Source organism: Cynocephalus volans, chromosome 7 (assembly GCF_027409185.1).
Source record: "Cynocephalus volans isolate mCynVol1 chromosome 7, mCynVol1.pri, whole genome shotgun sequence".
NCBI lineage: Eukaryota > Metazoa > Chordata > Mammalia > Dermoptera > Cynocephalidae > Cynocephalus > Cynocephalus volans.
The window spans coordinates 128,967,287-128,990,619 of record NC_084466.1 but is presented as its reverse complement, the minus strand read 5'-3'; the positions used below and the strand labels follow the sequence as shown (position 1 = coordinate 128,990,619).

Here is a 23,333-nt window from a genome sequence, read left to right as displayed (position 1 = left end):
GGGTCTTTAACAGCCTCAGGCACAGCCCAGACCTCCAGTCCCCTTGCATCAGCACCACGCTCTTTTTTTTTTTTTTTTTTTTAAAAGATGACCGGTAAGGGGATCTTAACCCTTGACTTGGTGTTGTCAGCACCACGCTCACCCAGTGAGCTAACCGGCCATCCCTATGTGGGATCCAAACCCGTGGCCTTGGTGTTATCAGCACCACACTCTCCCAAGTGAGCCACGGGCTGGCCCCTTGCATCAGGTTTCCCTAAGTAATCATTTTTTCAGTAAAACAAATTTTCTTACTGTGGTCAATTGCCCCCCCCCCCCGCCCTTCCCTCTGGCTCCTGGTTCATGTGCCTTGGGGCATCAGAAAGCATCCACAGGAGAGATACAGGTAAGAAATTGCTCCTTCCCAGTCTGAAGGGCTCTAGAGACTCAGAGTTTAGTATCCAAATGGGATAAGTCATGGGGCTATGAGAATAGGAGTTGCGCCTGGTGAAAGACTACCTGGAGGACTGAAGGGAAAGAAGCCTGTAACCCCCAAGCCCCCCATGCCCCTCTGCAGGAGGCTAAGATGGGCTCAGCCCAGGAGCATCCCCTGCTTGCCCTCAGAGCCAGCCATTGCTGGTGAAATCCATGTGCAGTGCCTCCTCCTCCGCCGGGCTCAGCTCCTGCAAGGGGGCACGGCAGGGGCCTCCGTAGTAGCCAAACCAGTCCATGGTTTTCTTCAGCCCTGGAATCCCGAAGCGCCGGGTCACCTGAGGAGAAAGGCCTGTTAGAAGACACTGGGGAACCCCCTGCATACACATTTCTGGGACCCAGACATCCGTCACTTTAAAAAAATTGGGGTTCCCACCCTCTTTTCCCAGTAATGTAACTCCACCAAATCTGTGGCACCCGCAGTAGGTTGGGACTCCAGATTTAGAGACCAGGAAGCAGGTCAGTAATAGCAATATGCAAAATCCTCATATTGAGGAAGAAAAGTGCCTCCTTTAGTCTTAGGAGAAAAATCCACCCCAACAAGGAGAGTGGCATTCAGTTCTCAAGCTGGGATAGGAGGGGGGCAGCAAGGGTGTGGGTCTGGGCACTAGATCATCACCAATCTGCTTCCCAGATCCCTGGAATCTGACCCAGGGCACCCAGGCAAGTAGGGGAAGGGTCTTTAACAGCCTCAGGCACAGCCCAGACCTCCACTCCCCTTGCATCAGGTTTCCTCCACCCGTAGCTCCTCCCCGACTCTAACACTAAATGCTCCCACAGGAAAAACTGCATCATTGCCCAAAGACGTTCCATTGTGTAACTGTGTGTCATTTACTTATCTCTGAGTAAGTTTTGAGGAGGCTGGACAACATGATCTCTAAAGCTTTTTCCATTATAATGGGGGACCTAAGGATATTGTCATAATTTAAAATCACACATGAAATTTTACAGAATAAATGAAGCATCAAGTTTCTTTGCTTTGGGTAAGACAACTGGTTATTTCATTATGATCAGAAGTTTTAGATGAATCTGATACCTAAAAACTAGGAAAGTAATCATTATTTAATAAAGTTTAATTTGGACAGAAGGTAAAACCTTAGAAATACGGATTTCATGAAAAGTAAAAATCATGAGGTTGGTTGGGGTAAAAAGGTTGGGAACAATCGATAAATGATTGACTAGTTACTATTCACCACTAGAGGCCAGTAGGCTTTAGCAGGCATGGAATTTTTTCTTCGAATGGGTGGTAAGCCACCCTCCTTTCCAGGCCTACTTCCACCCATGATGTTCTAGTAGCTGGCATTTTTACCTAAAACCAGAGTAGTTGGGAAAGACCTAGGGCGGAGGATGCAAACAAGAGGTACCTAGAGAAAAGCTTGCTCCTACCATGGGTTTCTAAATATCAGTGGTATGCCCACTCTTCAGACCCTGAGAAGGGATTGAATGCTTTGGTAGTAAAGACCACAGAAAGTTCTAAATATAGCTGGGGGCAGGAGGCAGTCTGGGTGGAAATGTGGAGGAAGAACATCGTGTTCGACCAGGACAGGGCAATAGAGTGACATCAAGCTACTCCTGGGGTGTCTGAGCCTACAGCCCAGGCAGCAGAAAGGTGTTCCAGGCATTTCTGAGTGTGTGCCCAGAGCTGGCACATGAGAGAGCACAGAATGAAGGGGGGGGGCAGATGACACGCACACAGCTAGGATGGCAGCTAGGCATCCTCTCTTCCCAAGGGGCAGCCCAAATTGCTTCATCTGTAAAATGAAGCGATAACAACACCTACCCCATACAGATGTCCCCAAGGGTCAGATGAGAAAATCACTGCTAATATTAGACCAGTCCCCAAGAGCCCTGAAAGCTCCTCCTTTTCCTGTCTTGGTGGTACGAAAGTTCTAGGACCTTCTCTTTAACAGGTAGATGGGAGTGGGAGAGCAGAGGCCCCACCAAGGTGGAATGTCCAGTATGTACAGGACAGCCTGTGATCTGATGAGGCTTAGCAGAAAGGCCCTCATTTCCACAAAGTTGTTACAACCTATTAATAGAGTGTCTGCTCCAAGGAGAACCTTCACATCTAGGGAGGCTCCTGCTTACCTCCCCAGCTGTGCTTTCTCTAGATCTGAGTCAATCTTCTCCTCTGAGGTAAGGATGCAAGCTGTGAGGGAGACCTAGAGCCCACCTACCACTTCACCCAAACAAAACACGGTGGCAGACAACTAGGCTTAGGCTAGTGAGATACTTGCCTCGGATGCAAAACTTAAGGGGATGCTAAAAAGCTCAGTAATCAAGGTAATATTTCAGTGCAATATTTTTAAAAAATCAAAATCAATGTAAAAAAAATCCACAATAAAGTTTTAAATAGGGCCGGCCTGTGGCTCACTCGGGAGAGTGCAGTGCTGATAACACCAAGGCCACAGGTTCAGAACCTATGTAGGGATGGCCGGTTGGCTCAATGGTTGAGTGTGGTGTTGACAACACCAAGTCAAGGGTTAAGATCCCCTTACCAGTTATCTTTTTAAAAAAAAAAGTTTTAAATAAAGACAGGATCCGACAGAGCCATGCCCTGCCATATTGTAGCCTGAGGCAATAGTAAACACATGTGCCCCTATATACATGTTTTTGTGTATGTTTTAATGGTCGATTTTTTTCTAGAGGTAGATTTGGAAAAAAATGCTTTAATGAGTTTGCTTCCATTAAAGCCAGGAAAGTAAAATTATACTAGATTATGTTTTTGGCATACATCAAACATTTAAACCTAAAATAATGCTGTGAGTTTTAATATACCTATTTTTCAATTTTTCAATAGTTTCTCCAATTACTTTAAAGTTTGGAGGTGGGGGGCCGGCCCGTGGCTCACTTGGGAGAGTGCGGTGCTGATAACACCAAGGCCATGGGTTCGGATCCCATATAGGGATGGCCGGTTTGCTCACTGGGTGAGCGTGGTGCTGACAACACCAAGTCAAGGGTTAAGATCCCCTTACTGGTCATCTTTAAAAAAAAAAAAAAAAGTTTGGAGGTGGGGGAGAAATCACCATTTAGAAAAATACTTAGAGCTTCGACTTTCAGGAAGACGAAATTGATGTACTTGTCCCTATTTTTCCCAATAAGTATAACTAAAAACCCTAGACACTGTATGAAAACAAACATAAGGGGACTCTGAAAGGTAGAGAGAAGAAGGAACACCCACTAGGGACCTTGGGACCCAAGGAACAATACAGCAGTGAGCCCCCTGACTCAGACTTGGAGCTGAAGAAGCCAGCAACCACGAAATGCCAATGGGCACAGACAATAAAAGCCCCAACAAAAGCCAGTTCTCTGTAGTCAAAAGACAAGGAAAGAGGCAGCTTAGCAAGATGGAAAACTTTGAGACAATAACTGTTCTACTGCAGCCAACACCACGGAGATAACTGCTCCCACTCCCACCCAGGCCAGTAAAGGCTGAATAAGGGACCCTGCACTTCCACCCCCCACTGTTAGCTGGCTGGTGGTGTCAGAGGAGGCCTAGTGGAGAAGAGTCAGGACTTTCACCATTGCCCAGTCTTAAGGAAGCCACCCAGGCCACCCCCATTCCCCCTGCACACAGGTGATGTCAGTAGAGGCCTCGGAGGGAACAGTGAGGAGGCACTCCTTCCTACCCCTCCAGCCAGGAACGTATCAGTAGAAACCTAGTACAGAGCCTAATGCTAAGTGGGGTTTATTCCAGGAAGGCAAATCTGGATCAAATATTTGAAAAATTAATTTATATAATCCATCATACTAACAGGCTAAAGATGAAAGAGTCATATGATCATATCAATCCATGTAGAAAAGCATTTGAAAAATTCCACAGTCTTTTGTGATTTTAAAAAACTCTCAGAAAACTGGAAATAAAGGGGAACTTCCTTAACTTGATAAAAAGCATCTGCAAAAACCTAGAGCTAACATTACACTTAATGGTGAAAAGCTGAATGCTTTTTCTTAGGATCAGGAACAAGGCAAGAATGACCGCTTTCACCACTTCTTATTCAGCATGGTGCAGGAAGTCCTAGTCAGTGCAATAAGGCAAGAAAAGGAAATATTCACAATAGCCAAGATTTGGAACCAAACTAAATGTCTATCAAGGAATGACTAGATAAAGAAAATGTGGTATATTATATACACAACGAAATACTACTCAGAAAACCCAGAAATAGACCCACACAAATATGCCCCATTGATTTCTTTCTTTCTTTTTTTTTAAAAGATGACCAGTAAGGGGATCTTAACCCTTGATTTGATGTTATCAGCACCACACTCTCCCAAATGAGCCACAGGCTGACCCTGCCCCACTGATTTCTGACAAAGGTGCAAAAGCAATTCAATGGAGGAGAGAGCTTTCTCAACAAATGGTGCTAAAGCAGGTGGATATCCATAGGCAAAAATCCAAACCAAAACAAAACAAAACCTTGACTTAAGTCTCACAATTTATACAAAAATTAGCTCAAAATAGGTCATGGACTTGAAAATGTAAAACTATAAAACTGTTAGAATAGGGCTTTTCAGTTATTCAGTTGGTTAGAGCATGGTGCTGATAACACCAAGATCCAGAGTTCAATCCCTGTACCTACCAGCTGACAAAAAAAACTAAACTAAACTAAACTAAATATGCAACTATCACACAACCCACCAACTGCACTGTTGTGTATTTGTAGTGGACTGAATTATGTCCCCCCAAAACTCATTGGGCCGAGCCCGTGGCGCACTTGGTAGAGTGCTGCTCTGGGAGCACGGCGACGCTCCCGCCGCGGGTTCGGATCCTATATAGGACTGACCGGTGCACTCACTGGCTGAGTGCCGGTCATAAAAAAAAAAAAAAAAAACGACAAAAAAAAAAAAAACTCATTGAAGCTTGAATTGTGTCCCCCAGGTTTTATGTATTAGAAACTTAGCCCCCACTGTGACTGTTAAGAGGGTGGGAAATCCTATTATGGTAATTGAAAGGTGGGGCCTTGAAGAGGTTATTAGATTGTTGGACCGAGCAGTAGTGAATGGATTAAAAATGGTGGTCAGGGGCATGGTTCTGAGGGCTTTAAAAGAAGAACCTGTCTTTCTCTCTCTCTGCTCTCTTTGCTTCCACCATTTTGCAATGTGACACCCCTGGATCACTGTCGCCACCACCAGATGGACTTTGGACTTCCCAGCCTCAGAAACCGTAAGCAAAAAATATCGTTTTTCTTTATAAATCACCCAGTTTCAGGTATTTTGTTATAAGCAACATAAATGGACTAATACAGTATTTATGCCAGAAAAATGAAACCTTATGGTCACACAAAAACCTATATGCAGATGTTCATGACAGCTTTTTTTTTTTTAATTTTTTTTTTTTTTAAAAGATGACCGGTAAGGGGATCTTAACCCTTGACTTGGTGTTGTCAGCACCACGCTCACCCAGTGAGCTAACCTGCCATCCCTATATGGGATCTGAACCCATGGCCTTGGTGTTATCAGCACCACACTCTCCCGAGTGAGCCACGGGTCGGCCCCTCATGACAGCTTTTAACAGCCAAAAACCGGAAACAACTCAGCCAACCTTCAACAGGTGAATGGTTGAACAGGCTATAGGTACAGCCATGTCAACCAATACTACTCAGCAATAAAAAGGAATTAACTATGGTTACATTCAACAATCTAGATAGATCTCCAGAGAATTATGCTGAATGAAAAAAGCCAATCCCAAAAAGCTGTATACTATATGATTTTATATAGCATAGTCTTGAACTGACAAAATTATAAAAATGGTGAACATATTTGTGGTGGCCAAGAGTTAAGGAGGGGGTGTGGGCAAGGGAGCTCACATGGCTATAAGAGAGTAACATGAGGGATCCTTATGGTGATGGAAATGTTTGTATCTTGACTATATCAATGTCAATATCCTGGTTATGAAATCATTCTATAGTTTTGTAAGATGTTACCATTGGGGTAAACTGGGTAATGGGTACATAGGATCTCTCTGTATTATCTCTTACAATTGCATGTGAATCTACAATTATCTCAAAATAAAAAGTTCAATTTAAAATGCACACAAAGGGGACAGCCCGTGGCTCACTCGGGAGAGTGTGGTGCTGATAACACCAAGGCCACAGGTTCGGATCCCATATAGGGATGGCTGGTTCGTTCACTGGGTGAGCATGGTGCTGACAACACCAAGTCAAGGGTTAAGATCACCTTACCGGTCATCTTTTAAAAATAAATAAATAAAATAAAATGCACACAAAAACGTATATAGGGGCGCCCATTTTTTTGTTTGCCTCAGACTTCGAAATGGCTCTGAACCTAACAGGCATTCCATCTTAAGTTCTTCTCCTTGACCTGCCCAATACAGAATCGGGGTAAATGGTCTGAGTGCAGCATAGATCATCTGAAGGCAGAACTCTCCTGGAAACTCTGGGCCCTGAATACTGTCAGCCTTCCAACTCCTCCTTTGCTACCCCACTGCTCTGTTGTTCCGGCTCTGGCCCCCATTAAGCTGACGCAAAGGCCCATGGCTCACTCTCTCTAGGTAGTGCATCTCTAAGTATGGTCCCAGGATTGCATGTGTCACAATCACTCAGGATGTTTGTCTCTATGCACATTCCTAGGCCCAAAGGGCTAGAATTTTAACTAGCTCCTTAAGGGAATTCTAATATATGCTTAAGTTTGAGAAACAATAGGGCTCAACTTTGTCTGTAGTCAAGATTTTCTGGAAAGGCACAATGATTTCCCACACCGGGATGTTCTCTGAAAGGACTTTCTGAACGGGAAGAGACTGAGTGGGGACCCCATGCCAGCCCTGGGTCCTGCTTCAACGAGGACACAATCCCCCCCCCCCCCCCCCCGCTGCCATTGGCTGGAAGCTCACCGCAGTGTTTGGCTCAATGAGGCGGTGCTGAAGCTTCTGGGCATCTTCCCACTGCCCCGTGAGGTAGAGTCGCTCCAGTTGGCACAACTGAGACCCCAGGACGTTGGCCAGGGCACACACGCCCCCCACAGCTCCTGTCCCAGAGAAAGATGCAGAACATCAGCCAGAACCTCTTCCCACAGAGAATCCCAAACCCTGGTCTCCAGCACCTCTTCATTCCGGGGACATAGGATGTGGATTTCTATGCATTTCAAACTTGCACAGAGTGCAAGTTGCCAGAGAGAAAATCTGCCTGCGTATTTAAAATAGAATCCAGCAAGCCAAGTGCTGCTCAGAGCTGTTCTGTGACAGACAAGGAGCAGAGCCTCAAGGTGAACTCAAGGACAGTTCCTTCCCTGCACCCCTCCCAGGGTAAAGTCCCACCTGCCAGGTGACAGCTCCAGTGATTCTCTAATAGCCCCCTGACTCATCAGTCCTGGAAGGGGTAGAGTGGATGGGAGGCCTTTGCTCTACTGAAATCGTATTGCCCCCCAGTGAATTCACTCTGGGACCAGCTATAGGGTGGAACAAGCTCTGGACACACTCAGGAGACCAGGCTCCCATCGACTGCATGAACTTGGGTAAGTCACAGACCCTCTATAGTCTTTGTTCTCATCTTGGCAATGAAAGTGGGGTGGCTGTGATCTCAGAAAGCCCTGCCACTTCTGCAAGCCTATAAGTGTGATTCTAAGGCTAGTTAGGAGTGATCTAAGCACAGTGGCCTCAAAACTGGAGAGAAAGAAGAAAATTTGGGGCCGGCCTGTGGCTCACTCAGGAGAGTGTGGTGCTGATAACACCAAGGCCACGGGTTTGGATCCCATATAGGGATGGCCGGTTTGCTCACTGGGTGAGCTTGGTGCTGACAACACCAAGTCAAGGGTTAAGATCCCCTTACCGGTCATCTTTTAAAAAAAAAAAGAAAGAAAGAAAGAAAGAAGAAAATTTGGAATGAGTTGATAATAGCTGCCATTTATAGAATACCTGCTATATGCCAGGCACTATGGTAGACACAGTGCCGATGCTGTCTAATCCTCACATTACCTCTGCTTTATAGAGTAGAAACTCAGGCCCAGAGTAGCTGAGTGTCCTGCCATTGCTAATCAGTGAATAAATGGCTGAGCTGAGATTCCAGCTCAGATCCCCTGGCCTCCAGAGCCTGTGCCCTTTCCAAATACCCCACTCTCAGGAAACGAGGCAGACATGGGTCCTCTCTTCTTCCCCTGCACTGTAGAGACTATGACATGGCACAGCTGGAAAAATCCCTCAAATCTGGACTCACTGGGGCTTCGGCCAAAGGGACCAGATGCTTGATGCTTCCCTCCTTTCCTCTCCCCTCCAGGGCTTAAATCCACTCAGAATTCCAGGCTCTTGACCCAAAACAGACCAGAGCAGTTGGTCTAAGTGACATTCCCAGGACCCTGGACTGAAACAGAATCTGAACAAGCAGCTGAAGATCCCTGGTCCACCACTGCAGGTCTGACAATTCATTCTGGCTTGGGACCAGGAGAGGAGGAAAACAGACTTCTGAACTAGAAGGGAGAGCCCCAAGGTCTCTGCCCTCAGAGAACGATTTACGAGGTGAGATTAGAGGAGCTAAATTTGTCATCTAAACATGGAACTTGGGACTTAGAACAAACTGCAGGCATTCCTACTACAGGCCAGGCATTGTACATGGCCACCCTCCTCCACCCAACAAGGTCACTCACAAGCACCCAGTATTCAGACAAGCAAACAGGGTGGCCAGGTTTCTGAAGTTCAGAGCAGGCAGGCTGGCAAACCGCCCTTGGCAGACCCAGCCTTGACCCTCACGGTCTCTCCCAGCAGACCCAGCTGCCTGGGTTAATCTTGGTCACTCATGACAGTCTGAGAGCAGCAGGCAGCCTACCCAAGGCATAGCTGGCCAGCAGGAAGCCAGCCGATCCAGCCAACACCTGGAAATCTTGCTTCCTCGTCTTGTGGACAATCAACCCGATCCTGGTCACCTGCAACAGCAAACGTTGTGTGAAAGCTGGGCCCAGAGCCTCAGCTGCCAGCCCGGACAAGGGCTGGACACATGCTATAGAATGACAGCCCAGTTCCCAGAGAGATGCACTAAAGTTCAGACAAAGCCCCAGAAAGCCAACATGACAGAGAACCCGAATAGGAGCTCAGGACTGAAATGGATCTCAGAGCTGCCCTGCAGTCGGCAGCAAAAGTGCTAGAGGCTAGAGAAGGAGGGCCAGCCCGGGAGCTGCTGCCACTCACATCCCCACTGCTGTCCTTCATGCCCACGATATTCGAGTGCTGGGAAAGCGTGACCACCGCATCCACAGGCAGGTCCAGCCCAGTGTTGGCTGGGACACTGTATAGCACCACAGGGATTGGAGAGAGATCGGCAACCTGAGGGGCACAAAGAAAAGGGGAAGAGAGCAGCTGGCCCAGGTCCTAGAGCCAGAGACTCACCCAGCAACAGGTCCTGGCCTGTGTCACTGCAGGGCTGCTGGACAGGCTGCATCCTTAATTATAAGACAGCAGTGCTATGTACCCTGACTGTAAGCAGTAACAATGGGTAATGTTTATTGAGTGCTTCCTATGCGCCAGGCACAATTCTAAGCCCTTTATGTTCTTTTTTTGTTTCAAAAAAAAAGATGACCGGTAAGGGGATCTTAACCCTTGGCTTGGTGTTGTCAGCACCACGCTCACCCAGTGAGCTAACCGGCCATCCCTATATGGGGATCCGAACCCGTGGCCTTGGTGTTATCAGCACCGCACTCTCCCGAGTGAGGCACGGGCTGGCCCCAGCCCTTTATGCTCTTGATCTCACTTAATCCTCGCAACAACCCTATGAGGTAGATACCATTATCCCTCCCATTTTAGAGGGGAGGAAACAATGATGCAGAGTGGTTAGGTAAGTTGTGCAATGTCACACAGCTGGCACATGGTGGCGTGCCACCATTTCCTTTAGCTGCCATTCACGTAAAGTAGGCTCACCACTCCACTCCCAGCTTCTCTCGTCTCCTCTGCCTGGGCAGAGCTTCTGCCCTGCCAGCCTCCTCTGGGTCCCAGGCCTCACACCCACCTTGGTGTAGTGGTGAATGAGGGCCGCACTGCTCATACGGCCACGATAGTAACAAGGGGTCACCACCAGGGCGGCGTCAGCACCGACCTGGGCCATGCTGACCGTCATCTCCACCGTGGCTTGGGTGGCTGCAGGAGGAAAGAGGAGTGAGAGCAGGAGGTGCCTCAGCATGTCCCAGAAGAGGCAGAACAAGCAGGGAGACCCGAGCCCAGGGCCAAGGAACCTGGACCCTCACACCCAGCCACCCCCAGGCCCAGGGGCTGGCCTCACACTCGCAGCCGGAGCCGGCTATCAGGAGCTTGTCCTTGGGCATGGCCTGGCGCGCGCGGCTCACCACCTCCAGGCGCTCACCACTGGTCAGGAAGGGGAACTCACCACTGGAGCCCTGGACCACGAAGCCTGCAACAGATGCCCCATCACAGCCTACTGACACCTTCTCACCCTCTTATGAACAACCAGGACATGTGGTGTCCAACACTAACCCAGTTCCTACCTCCCCAACACCATAGTTTTTCACACATTTCCTCCCATCCTTGTCCTGATGCAGGCAGAATGTTTTTACCTAGGAGCAATGACAGCATTCACTTCATTTTTCTTTGCTTTAATTGTACTGAAAAGAGTAGATAATAATATAATCCACATCCTATGTACCCAGCACCCACAGCAACGCCCCCGTCACCTTCCTCTTCCTTGGCTCTCTGTCCCGACTCGTGTGTTTATCATTCCCATTCATGTCCTTATACATTTAAGACATACATACAAACCGATGAACAAGATATAATAGGGTTTGTGCAATTTTAAGCTTTGTAGAAATGGAATCAAGCTTATGTAACCTTCTGCAGTTTGTTGTTTGTGTTTAACATTATGTTTTGAGTTTTTTCCGTAGCTGCACATGTAGCCCTGATTTGTTCATTTTAATTGCTGTATAGTATGCTGTTGTATGGTTAGACCACAATTTATATTTCATTCTCTTGTTGAGGACATTTAGAATGTTTTCTTCTGTTTGTTACTGCAAACAATATGAAAACAAACATTTTCTGTAAAGCCTTCTGTGCATGTGTCTAAGAGTTCCTCCAGAGTTTGGATACTTAGGTGTATAATTGCTGAGCCGTGTCTACGTGCATCTTCACATGTGCCACGTTTCTCATCAATCAGTGTACACTCCATCAGCAGCACGGAGTCTGTTATCGTTCATCTGTGCCAACTCTTGGTACTGTCAGAACTAATTTTTGCCAGTTTTCTGAGTGAAAAGTGATACCTCATTGTTTTATTTTGCATTTTCCTGTTCTTTTCTTTTTTTTTTTTTTTTAAAGATGACCGGTAAGGGGGATCTCAACCCTTGGCTTGGTGTTGTCAGCACCACGTTCAGCCAGTGAGCGAACCGGCCATCCCTATATAGGATCCGAACCCATGGCCTTGGTGTTATCAGCACCGCACTCTCCCAAGTGAGCCACGGGCCGGCCCGCATTTTCCTGTTCTATTAATCACTTATTTGAGAGATTTCTAACATGTACCAGTTACAGGTGTCAACCCTTTTGTTTCTATGAGACTGGCAGAATTGACGCTCTTCAGCTGAAGAGGGACACAGAGACATGTCAGTAAAATCATTTTCCTCTCAAGAATTTTTCGTTTGACTTTCCCTTTCCTCTCCTTTCTCCCTACCACCCCATTCCATTGAAAAACAGGTGAAGTAGTTTACAAATACAGTATACACTACAACAGGACTATTAGTAAACAGGATATTTGAGAGAAGGAAAAGAAATTAAAGCCAGAAGCACTATTGGTATACAAAACCCTGGCACACAATTGTGAGCGATGGGCTGTAAATGTGGTGGAGCTTCCCGACAGTCAAAGCCAAAAGGGAAACGTGGTCAGCTAACAGATATGTAGGACCCAGAAGATGAAAGCAAAGCAGCTGCCCTGGAGAAACACAGAGTTTCCTGGCACTGGGACCAAGAGAAATTGTTCCTGTGAGTCATCCTTAAGGGGACACAGTGTGATGTCAGCCCAGCTTTACACACACACCTTTTCCATGCTGTTCACTACATACACCATTAGATTCCACTGAATGAGCTGCCAGGATATGTCTCACTGGGTATTTAGATTTTTTTCTACTAGTTTTTTGCCTTGCAGGGAACATCTTGAGGCAAATAGCTTTTGGCTTCTTTTGAATTGGAGCTAGAAGCCAAAAGTAGGGGCCTTCTTGTGTGTGGCTACATAAGGCCTCTGTGCCTTTTTCCATTTGCAAAAGCTGCCAGCCCTGGATGAGGGCTCCAATCTAGCCATGAGGGACCAGCACCCTTTGACTAAGGATTTAGAGACCAAGTTCTTGCTACTCCCTGTATTCAAATGCTAAAGACATCCTCCTCCTCACCCTGCCTGCCACCTTTGGCTGGGGTGGGTTCTTGCTATGGTCACTGATTCAGCCACAGTCACTTTCTCCTAAGCCATTCTTCATCCTGGTGGTCAGTTGCAGAGGCCCCGCTGCCCTGGGCCCCAAGTGGACCCGGCCTAAGCAACAGGACAGCTGGGTCTTGCACTCTGGAGGCAGAAGCAGGCCCCTGTGCTCAAGACGCGTATGGCACAGCCCTGTCTCCTGTCTCATTAGCAGGGTATCTGACCTAGGCCTGAATCCTAAGAAGGAAGAAATGCCAGGCTGGGGAAGTGGGAGTGTGGTGTGGTTGGGGGAGCACTGGACTCTAGAGCCCCCTCTGGCTACTGAGCAAGCCACATCACATCTGAGCCTCCATCTCTTTTCTATGGGATAACAGTGAAATCATTTTAATCCTCCTTTTTAGGGCTGTTTGAAAGACTCAGATAAGAAATGTACAAGAAAGCACTTTGAAATATGTGAACCGAGGGCTGGCCCATGGCTCACTCAGGAGAGTGCAGTTCTGATAACACCAAGGACACAGGTTTGGATCCTATGTAGGGATGGCCGGTTCGCTCACTGGCCAAGCGTGGTTCTGACAACAGCAAGTCAAGGGTTAAGATCCCCTTACCGGTCATCTTTTTTTTAAAAAAAAAAAGAAGAAGAAACCTGTGAACTGGTATTGTGAAGAGACCCCTCCTTCACCCTGCCTAGATGTACAGTTTCAGGCCTGATGTGCCTCTGCTAGTGTAGAGAGGGGGCCAGAGGAGAGGAAAAGGCCAGGTTGCCAATGGATTGAGGAGTGAGGAAAGAGAGTGGTGGAGAAGCAGGGAGGCAGTGCCGTAGAGTGGTCAGATGCACCGGCTCTGAAGTCAGAGAAGCCCGAGACTGACTCTCAGAGTGACCCTCTTACCAGCTATGAGATCTCGAGGAAATGGCTTAACCAAACCTCAGCTTCCTCAAATGAAAAATGGGGCTAATATTAGTACCTTTCTCAAAAAGTTGTTTTGAAGTTTAAATGATATGCTATTTTAAAAGTACTTAGAATAGAACCTAGTGCCAATAAGTGTTAGCTGTAATTTTATGAAGTCAGGAGAAAGTGCTCAAGCCTTAAATCAGGAGGGTAATTGCTCCTGGAAAGGAGGCTGCATTCTATGACCTCTCAGCACCAGGTGTAAGATGAAAGAAGCTCACTCTACTTTCCCTGGCACCCATGGCTATGTTGGCTGCTCTGGGGAGGTAGAATGGCCTGGGAAGGGGAGTAAGTGAGTGGGACTGGGGACATACAAGCAACATGGTGACTCACTGTGGCCAAAAGGAATCACCATCTCTTTCACATCTGGAGTATCCCTGGTCACTGTTATACCCTCTTGGTCCGTTGTCATTGCCACCTGCTCTGGGAAGTCTTCCTGGGATCCCTCCACTGGATCTCTGTCCTCTGAATTTCCATTACCTGTCCCTCACACTTCCCCGTTGCCCATTCCCATGCACAGAGGTCCTCAGAACCCTTCAACCCCGCACTCCCAGCCCCACCTGTGGGATTAGGCAAAATGCATCAATCTGGTCTCTCTTATAAAACGAGAAATTGAGGGTGGTCTCCAAAGTCTTCCCTGGCTCTAAGCTTCAGAGTCACTTTTCTGGCTTTTTCTCCTACCGTTTGCTTGTCCCTTCAGTGAAACCGACTGTCAAGCTTCCCCCAGACACACTCCCATTTTCCTGCCCCCACACCTTTGCTCACACCATTCCCCTCTGCCTGGAAGCGAGAGGGCCACCGAGCCTTTCCTCGGTCCCCCCCTCCCCTTTTGGGGTCCACGGGCTTCGCTCTCCTGGCCTAGCGCTTGTCTTACTGTGCCGGGAATCATCAAGGTTAGGGAAGTGGCTTCCTTCAGGACACCTAGCACAGTACCTGCTGAGATGCTTGGGTTGACAATTCATTGTGTAAAAGAAAAATTGTCTGAAACCTGGTCTGGAGCAAAAGGCTTTTGCATGATGTAATTCATGACCTCCCTCTGGGAAGAAATTAGCATTCCTGATAAAGTGCTTAAGCAATTTCCTGATGAACTCTAATGGAATTAAGCCTTGGGCTGGGAAACCAGCAACCCGCCCAGCTGACTCTCACGCGGGAGTTTGGTGGCTGTTAACTGCCCATCTTTCTATCTAGTTTAACGGTGATCTCTTTTCTAATAAAAATGTCCTTAGTTGGCTGCTGAGACGCCATTTTGCTCTTAGCACTACTGTAGTAAAATTTGACACGCACTCGTAAGTACATTGTCTGAAACATTTTTTTTAGCTTTAAATTTTGAAGTACTTTTATTTTTTTTTTTTTAATTTATTTATTTATTTATTTTTTTAAAAGATGACCGGTAAGGGGATCTTAACCCTTGACTTGGTGTGGTCAGCACCACGCTTACCCAGTGAGCGAACCGGCCATCCATATATGGGATCCGAACCCGGGGCCTTGGTGTTATCAGCACGGCACTCTCCCGAGTGAGCCACGGGCCGGCCCTTGAAGTACTTTTAGACTTACAGAAAAGTTGCAAAAATAATACAGGTAATTTCTATACATCTCTCACCCAGCCTCTATCAATGATAACATCTTACCTACCTATAGTTCAATGATCAGAACCAGAGAATTGACAATACCACCAACTAAAGACTTTATTTGAATTTTGCCAGTTTGAAACTTTTTTTAAAGTTAAGATTCCAAAGCTGTAATTAGCTAATCTGAAATTTCATAAAATGACTTTAGTAACGGGTTTAAGATCTTCCAGATATGTGCGTGCATTTTAACAATCACTTTCAGAAGCCAAACCTTATCACTCTCTTGTCTTTTGTCTAATAAGCAGCCTTTGATATCTTTCCATTGTGTTTGACCCTACTTCTTTCCAGCTAATACTTTTATTATGAAAGATTTTAAATATACAAATAAATACATCTATCAAAATTTATAGGGCCAGCCCCGTGACTCACTTGGGAGAGCGTGGTGCTGACAACACCAAGTCAAGGGTTAAGATCCCCTTATCGGTCATCTTTTTAAAAAAAATTTATATAAAGTCACTTATTAGTAATAAAAAAATAAATTCAAATACTCCCAAGTGTGCTCTATAAAAATCAATTGACAACATTAAGGGTGTTGATGGATTTATCCACCCTTTGTGCTAATTCTTTTTTTGTTTTTTTAAAAAGATGACCGGTAAGGGGATCTTAACCCTTGACTTGGTGTTGTCAGCACCACGCTCACCCAGTGAGCTAAGCGGCCATCCCTATATAGGATCCGAACCCGTGGCCCTGGTGTTATCAGCACCGCACTCTCCCGAGTGAGCCACAGGCCGGCCCGACCCTTTGTGCTAATTCTGAGGCCCACAGGTTGGGAACCACTGGTAAATCCATAATAAATCCAAATGGTAAGAAATTTCTATGTCAAAGAGTCACTTGGAGTTAGTGCCTTATAATTGACTCTTCTAGAGTTTCATGGGGGGGGGCAGCTGCCTCCCTTTACCTGCCTGACTAGGGGGACACCTGTTGTCCCAGAAGTGGCTTCTTAGGACACAAGAAGAGGAGGCAGGGAGAGTCCCAGACTTGCAGGAGCACAGAGAAAGTGTCAGGACAAGTGGGAAAAGGTCAGAAATAAGCATGAGGGCTAGCCGGTTAGCTCAGTTGGTTAGAGCGCAGCCTTTTAAGATCAAGGTCACAGGTTCAGATCCCCATACTGGCCAGCCGCCAAAAAAAAAAAAGGAAAGAAAGAAGCATGAGAGATCTGCTTATCCCTTCTAGGGATGGTGGAGAGGGGACGGGGAGGCAGCACAGGGAAGGGATTAGGGGTATGGACTTTGGAGTTAGGCAAAGCTGGGATTTTTTTTTTTTTTTTTTTTTTTTTTTTAAAGATGACCGGTAAGGGGATCTCAGCCCTTGGCTTGCTGTTGTCAGCACCATGCTCAGCCAGTGAGCTAACCAGCCATCCCTATATAGGGATCCGAACCCGTGGCCTTGGTGTTATCAGCACCGCACTCTCGCAAGTGAGCCACGGGCCGGCCCCAAAGCTGGGATTTAATTCTAGCAACATCACTTACTATCTACATCATCAGGCAAATTATGTTTCTGAACCTCAGAAGCCTAGTTTGCAATATTGAGATAATGGAATACCTTTCTCATGGGGCTATGACTTAACGCTTAACATAGAGCATGGCATATACTAAAAACTGGAAAAAAAAAAAAACTCAAAAAAGAAGCTGCTAGTAGTGCTAGTAGTACTGGTAGCAGCAGCAGCAGCCACAGTCACAGCCCAGCAATAGTAACATACACGAGAGTGTTGTACCAGCTCAAGAGCTGTGATGTAGGTGGGACTAAGTACTAACATGGATCCCAGTGGGCCCTGGGAACCAGGTGGGGCAGGGAGAGAGAAGCACAGTGTGGAGCCACATGACTTGACAAGAAATGGACTGGGTGAGAATGGCACCGGAGGACAGGGGCCCTAAGTCCCACTTGCCTTACTCTCTACCAAAAGCCTATTTCTCCCCACCAACCCCTGGATGCTTCCATGTGCATGTCCCCCCACATTCCCCACCCCGCCCACCCCCCATCCCCGCTTCCCTGGCAGCCACAGATTGGTAGGTCATGAGGCCTCTGGAGGTCTCCCATCCCCAGAGCCTGAAGCCAGGGGAAGCGATTTTATAGAGTTTCAAATCAGGCCCAGTGAAAAGGCCCCAGGTCAAGGCCCACAGGCAGAGGACTGCTGAGAAGGAGCCCTCTCCCTCCATCCCTGCCCAACCCCCAAGCTGGCCACTGAGCCCCTGGACTCAGCATGAGGGTGTACAGGGCTTTAATTGGCTCATTCCAGGCATTTGGCATCAGTGCGGGGCTCTTGGCTGCTCCGGGATCTGCCTGTCTGTCTTCTCTCAGTGGGTCTTTGGGGGCCTCAGTGTCTGTCTCAGCTGCTTCGCTTACTCCCAGCTCTCCCTCCATTGGGGGCCATCCTCTGTGGCAGACCCTCCTCACAGAGTTGAAGGACTGTGACCCCTGTGGGATTTTTGGCAGCAGCATCTCCCCTGGGCCACATGGGTTGCCACATAGAGAAAACATATGTGGGCCAGCCCTGCAGGGGGGAAGGGGCATCTCCACCTGTAGTCAGGTGGCTTCGAAGGAGTCATTGATCTGGTGGCTGCGGTTGGGCAGGCTGTGGCTCTGGTGGTTCTGGTGGCTTGGGTGACCTGGATGACCCTGGTGGCTTGGGTGATCTGGATGACCCTGGTGACTTGGGTGACCTGGATGACCTTGGTGGCTAGGGTGACCTGGATGGCCATGGTGGCTCGGGTGACCTGGATGACCTTGGTGGCTAGGGTGAGCTGGATGACCCTGATGGCTCTGGTGGCCATGGAAGGTGTGTGTGTGGTTGGCACCAGCTATGGTGTTTTCCTGCTGGGCAAGGAAATTCACTTTCACCTTCATCTCCACCTCCTCCAGGGCGTTCAGCTCCTCCAGGTTGATGTCTGTGGACTCCAGGTGGCCTGAGTGCTTGTAAGCCGTGGCCCGCTGCAGTATGGAGTTAGCCAGGCACCGCCCCTTGGTGTCGATCTCCTTGGTGCAGGCAGCCACAGCAGCCCACGTGGCCTCTTCCATGGATGAGGATCTTCCAGACTCCTTGTGGGACTCTTTGATCACCGAGGACCCAGATGTCCTCTGCTTGCTGGTGAAGGACTCCCGGTGCAGAGCCGTGCCCCCTTCTCTGTGCCTGGTGCTGAAGGTCTCCACACGAATTGTGGTGCTGGCCTCTCCACTCCCACCCTCAGCCTGGGGAGCACTGCTGCTGGTGCAGGCATTGTTGGTGGGGACCAGCTTTTCTTCGGAAAAGCAGCTAAAGTGAGATTTAATCCAATTGTCATTCTTTGCTTTGTGGGATTCTGGTGACTTGTCCTCATCTGGTGCAGACTCAGAGGTGGTCTTCCTCCTCCTCTTTCTCTGAACCCACATCATAAGGCCTCCACCTCCTAGTAAGAGGGCAGTCCCCAGCACCACCTTGCATGATGGCTGCTGGATGAACTCCAAGAAGGTCTCCAGGACCCTATGCCAGGAAGGCAGAGCTAAGAGCACACTGGGAGTGGAGAGCCCAGGTGGTATGGCTCATGCTTGAAGGGGTAGGCAGCCCAGGGGTGTCTGGCAGGCAGGCCCTCTACTGTGCCCTCTCTAGGATGCCCCTCCTGCCTCAGCAATGAACCCTATTGTGAGGACAACAATTGCGGGTGGAGTGGGGAGAGGTCGCATCATCCCTTATGTCTAGCCTGGCAGGCATTGCCTGAGGCCTGGGTCCTGTCTCCCACCCTGACAGCTGTCCCCACAGTCAGTAAAAGGGCAGCTTCTCCAATTCGGAGTCCCTTCTGCCTTTTGCTTATAACCCATTCTGCAACTCAGTACTTTTTATCTTCCAGTCTTTGGTTTCTCCCCCTTCCTATCCAGTGGTCCCCAGGGGGCAGAGAACGCTGGGTCAAGCTGGCCATGGCAAAAGGACCCCCTTGGCCAGGCTGGCATCCATTCCTGGCCGCCTCAGACTGGTGTCTCCCTCTATCCAGAGCCCATCTTTGTTGCCGGTTCAGCGTATTCCCTTCCCACTTGCAGCCCTAGCCCCATTATATGGCAGAGTCCTGAGGAAAAGGGCCCAGGAAGGAGCTCATTCTGGAATAACATGAGAGGGTGACAAGAGTGGGCTGAGAAGCCAGAGCGGATAGGATAGGAGGCTTCACCAGGTCCAGATCCCTGGGGCCATTCCAGGATGGGGCTGCAACCTCAAGCCTTAGTGATGCACCTGCAAACTTAGAACTTGCCCCCTGGTACATGGGCACGGTTCAGGTTGTGAGCAGGTGGGCCAGCTGGCCAGGCTCTCTGTAGGTGCAGACAACTAAAAGCCTGACTCTCCATCTGAGCAACACCCAGGGCCCTCAGGGTAGAAACCAGCCTGAGCCACTCTACTTCCCCCACCACAAAGGCATCTAGCACATTAAAAAAAATGAAAAAATGTCAAAATAGTGCTGTAAAAATTGTGGTATTTTAAGCACAGTGTTATAACACCAAGGTCAAGTGTTCAGATCCTTGCACTGGCCAGCCACAAAAAAAAAAATTGTGATATTTCAAACAAAATATTTTCTTTAACAGAGTAATGGTGTTATTAAATGTCTATTACATATACAAAAATATTATGTCTTATCACAAGAAACCATGGCCTGCTCTACATACTGAAGGAATAAAATACATGTGTAAAGTTTCATCTCGCCAGTCCTGCTGGAGTAACTCTGTGATTGTCCACTAACCTCATTTGGAAATAACAATTCAAAGTCCGTCTTTGAGGTTGTTTATGGGTGTAAGTTCAGGTCCAAATGGCCCTTCTGCAAGTACCCCTCCCTTCCCCCAGTCTCTGGTTCTAACTTTTATTTAGAAAGAATACACTTTATCCAAATATTCAGTACAAATTAGCAATGCTAACAAAAATAATAAAAATTTAAAAAAAGAGCTACCCAGTTTCAGTCAATGCCTTCCAGAAGAATCTCTAACTGTTTGCTGATCATCAAGGGCCGGTTCCCACTTTTACCATGTTGCAGGAGGCCCTCGCAGTGTGATGTGATGGTCCTGCCTCTGCCTCTAAGTGTTAGGCTGCAGTCTACCCCAGGGGCCAGGACAAGGCCAGGAAAACACAGATTTTAGAGCTAAAGTTGTTTGCTCCTTCCTTCCTGGGCATGTTGGCTGCATCCTGGGTGCAGTGGCAGGACCCTCTGGCTCAGTGTTCTCTGTGCCAGTGCCCCAGGTTTGAACTCCTTAGGAGGAATATGTTGAACCCTGTGGCCAGGAGCCTGAAGGCTCAGTTCCCATTCTGAAATGAGAAACTGGATTAGAGAGGTTGGGTGATTTCTCCAAGGTCACTGAAACTAGCAGAACCAGTATTCCTTTTTTTTTTTTTTTTTTAAATATGACCGGTAAGGGGATCTTAACCCCTGACTTGGTGTTGTCAGCATCACGCTCAGCCAGTGAGTGAACCAGCCATCCCTATATAGGATCCGAACCCGTGGCCTTGGTGTTATCAGCACCACACTCTCCCGAGGGAGCCACGGGACAGCCCTAGAACCAGTATTCTTACCTGGGTCTCTAACTCCGGATGCTGGATTCTTTCTGCCACAGCCCACTTCCTCCATGGTGTGTGGATAGGAGAGAGAGCAGATGGGAGCAGAAGCCTGCCTGGGTTGCCACGTGTGGCCCACGGCCTGCCAAGTCCACCAAAGCCTGAGCTCCTGGGCACCCCATGCCCTCTGCAGGAGTGGGTGTGTGGGACAAAAAAGGAGGGTCCAGAGAAGAGTCTGAGGGTCTCTGCAGATTCTCTGGGTTGCAGGCAGAGCCCACTCTCACCACCCCTGAACTAGAGTGTCCTTGAACCTTGAAGCTGAAGCGGAGTCTTCTCTCAGAGGTTCAAGCAGCTTTTCATTCTGCTTCAAGGGAACCAGGTCTCTGCCCAAACCTGTGGGCCCCTATGAACCTAGCCACAGCAGAAACTTACTTAGAGCTGTGTCCCTGCTCAATGTGGGTGTCCACAGGGCATTCACTGTCACTCAGCACTAAGCTATGGATGGGGTCTCAGTGGGGCCAATGGTCCCTCTCACAAAGTGGCTTTGCCACAAAGCCAACCACAGTCATTTTAATAATTATTATCATTGATATCAATACCTTTGAGTGTATGTCACTCTACAGTTTATAGCATGATTTCACTTGCAGTCTCTCAGATTTTTCTCCCAACGATCCAATGATAGGGGCATTATCACTCCCATGTGTCAAATGGGGAAACTGAGGTTAGAGAGTTATCCCACAATAAGTCAGTGGCAGAGCTGTGGTTTGAAACCAGAGTCCAGGGCCGGCCCACAGCTCACTCGGGAGAGTGTGGTGCTGACAACACCAAGTCAAGGGTTAAGATCTCCTTACTGGTCATCTTTTTTTTTTTTTTCAAAAGATGACCGGTAAGGGGATCTTAACCCTTGACTTGGTGTTGTCAGCACCACGCTCAGCCAGTGAGCGAACCGGCCATCCGTATATGGGACCCGAACCCGGGGCCTTGGTGTTATTAGCACCGCACTCTCCCGAGTGAGCCACGGGCCGGCCCCTTACTGGTCATCTTTAAAAAAAAAAAAAAAGAAAGAAACCAGAGTCCATGGTCTTAACTGCTACACTGCACTGCCTCTGTCAGAGCCACACTGTTCCCAAAGCTGGGACCAGCCAGTTAGATGCTATCTGTTGAATAGTATGGTCTAGCAACTCAGAGGGTATAATGAGAGTCAGCAAGTGAAGTGAAGAGGAGCATGAGCCGTGCAGTCAGACCTGAGTTCAAATCTCAGCTCAGCCAAGTCTTAGCTGAGTGACCTCGGGCAAGTAGCCATTGCACTGAGCCCCAGATTCCCATCTGTAAGATGGTGCTGTTGAGAGCACTACCTCAGGACACTGCCACAGTGGTGGACGAGGGCTGTCAGGGCAAGGCAGGTGGATTTACCATTTTCTTCTATCTTCAGTTATTGCACCTGTGCTAGTGTTGTATGTTGAGTGTCACAAATGTGATCTTATCCCTGACCTCAGAGAGGGGGAGAGCTATGTGTAAAGAGGGAGATGAGCCAGAGGAGCCAGAACAGGGAGAGTTAATTCTGCTGAGGGAGGCTTTGCCCAGAGAGAGTGTGCAAACAGGCTTTGAGGGAAACAAGACTACTGACTGGACCATCGCATAACCCACCCAGATTCCTCACCTCTGCAGAGCTCCTAATTGACTAGCACTTTCACACCATTATCCAGTTTGAGCCCCACTATAATGCTGGGAGCTAAGAAGGCTCTTTAGCAGTTTACAGCTGCAGAAACTGAGGCAGGTGAGGTTTGGTCCAAGGTCACAGGCCAACAGGGAGCTTCCTGTCAGTTTCCTGACTCCAGGTCAGTGCCCCCTGTTCCTCTCCCATAATGAAATGACCTGCAGGGTATGAGACTATCCCCGAGCAGCTTGACAGAGCCCATGTACCCTACCCTGATTTCTGGCTGAAGAGAATGGGGTCATTCACAACTCCCTGATTCCCATGGTGGCCAGGTCCCACTTACCTCGGAAGGGGAAGGTGCCCAGTTTGTGCAGATTCTCCTCCAATTTCCCATAGTCCACCTCTGCAGTGGCAGTGAAGGGGGTGGTCACAGGAGGGTAGATGCCTGCGATGTCCACCTTCTTCCCCTCCCCTGAGGCCCAGCCCCTCATGTTCCTGGACAAGCCCCTGCTCAGTCCCTGCCTCACAGAAGACCAGACCCGAGGGCCTAGCATCTCTGCAGGAGGCCTGAGGCCCAGCTGGTTTGTGCCCCAGAGGGAGGCTGAGCCTGGACTCCTTCCACCCCCCTGTTAATGATCAATGTGTCTAGTTAAAAATTTACAGCCCCTCTGACTTATGGCCACTGGGGCAGGCCTGAGCTGGGCACCCCCAGGGTCAAGGGCAAGACCTATAGGCCCCAGAGGGCCCTTCTTCCCCCTGAGGAGCAGCTGGAGAAATGCCACAACCCAG

The 23,333-nt window shown here is 48.4% G+C and overlaps 2 protein-coding genes and 1 long non-coding RNA gene across 3 annotated transcripts; 1 reads left to right on the top strand and 2 right to left on the bottom strand.

The window, feature by feature from the left end:
- Nucleotides 1-310: 310 nt before the first annotated feature.
- Nucleotides 311-23,113, bottom strand: HOGA1 (4-hydroxy-2-oxoglutarate aldolase 1). The gene is made up of 7 exons (XM_063102461.1): nucleotides 22,888-23,113; nucleotides 10,686-10,814; nucleotides 10,416-10,543; nucleotides 9,602-9,736; nucleotides 9,243-9,339; nucleotides 7,319-7,452; nucleotides 311-746 (listed from the first exon to the last, which is right to left on the bottom strand). Exons 1-7 carry the CDS (start codon nucleotides 23,096-23,098, stop codon nucleotides 597-599), a joined length of 984 nt encoding a protein of 327 aa, XP_062958531.1. The 5' UTR covers nucleotides 23,099-23,113; the 3' UTR covers nucleotides 311-596.
- On the top strand, nucleotides 7,421-12,037 carry LOC134382157 (uncharacterized). The gene is made up of 2 exons (XR_010024051.1): nucleotides 7,421-7,938; nucleotides 8,697-12,037. It is a non-coding gene; the product is annotated as an uncharacterized LOC134382157 (long non-coding RNA).
- Nucleotides 17,404-18,839, bottom strand: C7H10orf62 (chromosome 7 C10orf62 homolog). The gene has a single exon (XM_063102457.1). It carries the CDS (start codon nucleotides 18,754-18,756, stop codon nucleotides 17,911-17,913), a length of 846 nt encoding a protein of 281 aa, XP_062958527.1. The 5' UTR covers nucleotides 18,757-18,839; the 3' UTR covers nucleotides 17,404-17,910.
- Nucleotides 23,114-23,333: the final 220 nt, after the last annotated feature.

Coding starts and splice junctions, on each gene's coding strand:
- HOGA1 (XM_063102461.1), bottom strand. CDS start 23,098: ATGCTAGGCCCTCGGGTCTGGTCTTCTGTGAGGCAGGGACTGAGCAGG. Junction 9,737..10,415: donor TCATTCACCACTACACCAAG/GTGGGTGTGAGG, acceptor TGTGCCCCTCAG/GTTGCCGATCTCTCTCCAAT. Junction 9,340..9,601: donor TGAAGGACAGCAGTGGGGAT/GTGAGTGGCAGC, acceptor TTGCTGTTGCAG/GTGACCAGGATCGGGTTGAT.
- C7H10orf62 (XM_063102457.1), bottom strand. CDS start 18,756: ATGATGTGGGTTCAGAGAAAGAGGAGGAGGAAGACCACCTCTGAGTCT.